The following is a 1,781-nucleotide window of genomic DNA, read 5'->3' on the forward strand; positions in this document are numbered from 1 at the left end:
GGTTCCTTGGTGCGGATGCCCCATCCCTTCTCCTCGGCCCGGAAGCGCTCCAGGCACTGCACCCACTCGTGCCGTTGGATGCGCTGGTTGCAGCAGCGCTCCCCGCACGGACACGTGTTGGGGGAGCACTCGGCAAAGATCATCCTGCAATGGGAAATGTGGGGTTATAGGGGGATTCTGTAGGGTCACAGGGGATTTGGGGTCACAGGGGGAATTGTTTGGGGTCAGAGAGGGAATGGGTTGGGGTCAGAGAGGATTTGGGGTCACACGGGGGATTCTATAGGGTCACAGGGGATTTGGGGTCACAGGGGGGATTCTATAGGGTCACAGGGGAATTCTATAGGGTCACAGGGGATTTGGGGTCACAGCGGAATTCTATAGGGTCACAGGGGATTTGGGGTCACACGGGGAATTATTTAGGGTCACAGGGGATTTGGGGTCACATGGGGGATTCTATAGGGTCACAGGGAATCTGGGGTCAGAGGGGGAATTGTTTGGGGTCAGAGAGGATTTGGGGTCACACAGGGAATTCTATACGGTCACAGGGGATTTGAGGTCACACGGGGGAATGGGTTGGGGTCAGAGGGGATTTGGGGTCACACGGGGAATTGTTTGGGGTCAGAGTGGGAATGATTTGGGGTTCAGGTGGAATTTGGGGTCAGAACAGGAATCAGAGTGGGAATTTGGGGTCAGAGTGGGAATGATTTGGGGTCACTCTGGGAATGATTTAGGATCACACTGGTAATTTGGGATCACTCTGGGAATGATTTGGGATCAGAGGGAATTTGGGGTCACTCTGGGAATGATTTAGGATCAGGTGGAATTTGGGGTCGCTCACCTGTTCAGACAATCCTCCACGCAGCCCCGGCCGCTGTCGTCCTCGGGTTTTTTGCAGTTGCAGGTCGTGGCCTCGTAACCAGAGAGGGGCTTCACATCCACGTACACATCTGAAAAAATAAAAATTAGAAATGGAAAATATCATAAAAATAGAGAAATAGAAAAATAGAATTGAGAAATAGAGAAATAGAAATGTTAGAAATAGAGAAATAGAATTTAGAAATAGAGGAAATGGAAAAGGAGTTAGAAATAGAGAAATAGAAAAAAGAAAAGAAGTTAGAAAGAAGTTAGAAATAGAGAAATAAAAAAATAGAAGCTAGAGAAAGACAAAAATAGAATTTAGAAAGAGAAATAGAAAAAAATAAAAAATTCAGGAATAGAAAGAAAGTTAGAAATAGAGAAATAGAAAAATAGAATTTAGAAAGAGAGAAATAGAAAAACAGAAAAGTTAGAAAAAAGTAAAGAAGTTAGAAATAGAGAAGTTAGAGAAATAGAAAAGTTAGAAATAGAGAAATAGAAAAATAGAAAACAAGTTAGAAACAAAGAAATGGAAAAGTTAGAAATACAGAAATAGAAAAATAGAGAAGTTCAAGAAACAGAAAAATAGAAGTCAGAAATAGAGAAATAGAAAAGAAGTTAGAAATAGAGAAATAGAAAAATTGGAAACAGAGAAACACAAAACCAGAAAAAGTTAGAGAGAAAGAGAAAAAAAGAATTCTTTTGGGTAAAACCCACAATTTTTTATCTGCAGTAATATTTTTTATTCTTATTTTAATTCCAATCAGAAATAGAAATCAGAGCAGGTGGAGTGGCTCTGGTAGAAACAGACAGAGAATCCCATAATAATCACAATTTAAAAAGAATTTTAGAAAGCAAGTTTGACTCACTGGAACGGATTTTTTTATAGAGCGGGACATCCGGCTTCTTATAGAGCTGAAAGGAAG

At 41.4% G+C, this 1,781-nt stretch overlaps 1 protein-coding gene across 1 annotated transcript in view; it reads right to left on the bottom strand.

Annotated features, from left to right (window-relative positions):
* ASH1L (ASH1 like histone lysine methyltransferase) overlaps positions 1–1,781 on the bottom strand; it is a gene marked incomplete at its 3' end in the record, with an annotated part of 29,968 nt that overhangs the window by 9,207 nt on the left and 18,980 nt on the right. The window contains exons 5-7 of the mRNA XM_057387782.1: positions 1,725–1,781; positions 839–947; positions 4–144 (exon numbers count right to left, since the gene is read on the bottom strand). The exon at positions 1,725–1,781 is cut by the window's right edge and continues 5 nt beyond it. Of these exons, the coding sequence (XP_057243765.1) occupies positions 4–144; positions 839–947; positions 1,725–1,781 (307 nt within the window). The remainder of the gene's footprint in view (positions 1–3; positions 145–838; positions 948–1,724) is intronic.

Source organism: Malurus melanocephalus, unplaced genomic scaffold, assembly GCF_030028575.1.
Source record: "Malurus melanocephalus ecotype Western Australia unplaced genomic scaffold, MMel_1.1 scaffold_1370, whole genome shotgun sequence".
Taxonomy (NCBI): Eukaryota; Metazoa; Chordata; class Aves; order Passeriformes; family Maluridae; genus Malurus; species Malurus melanocephalus.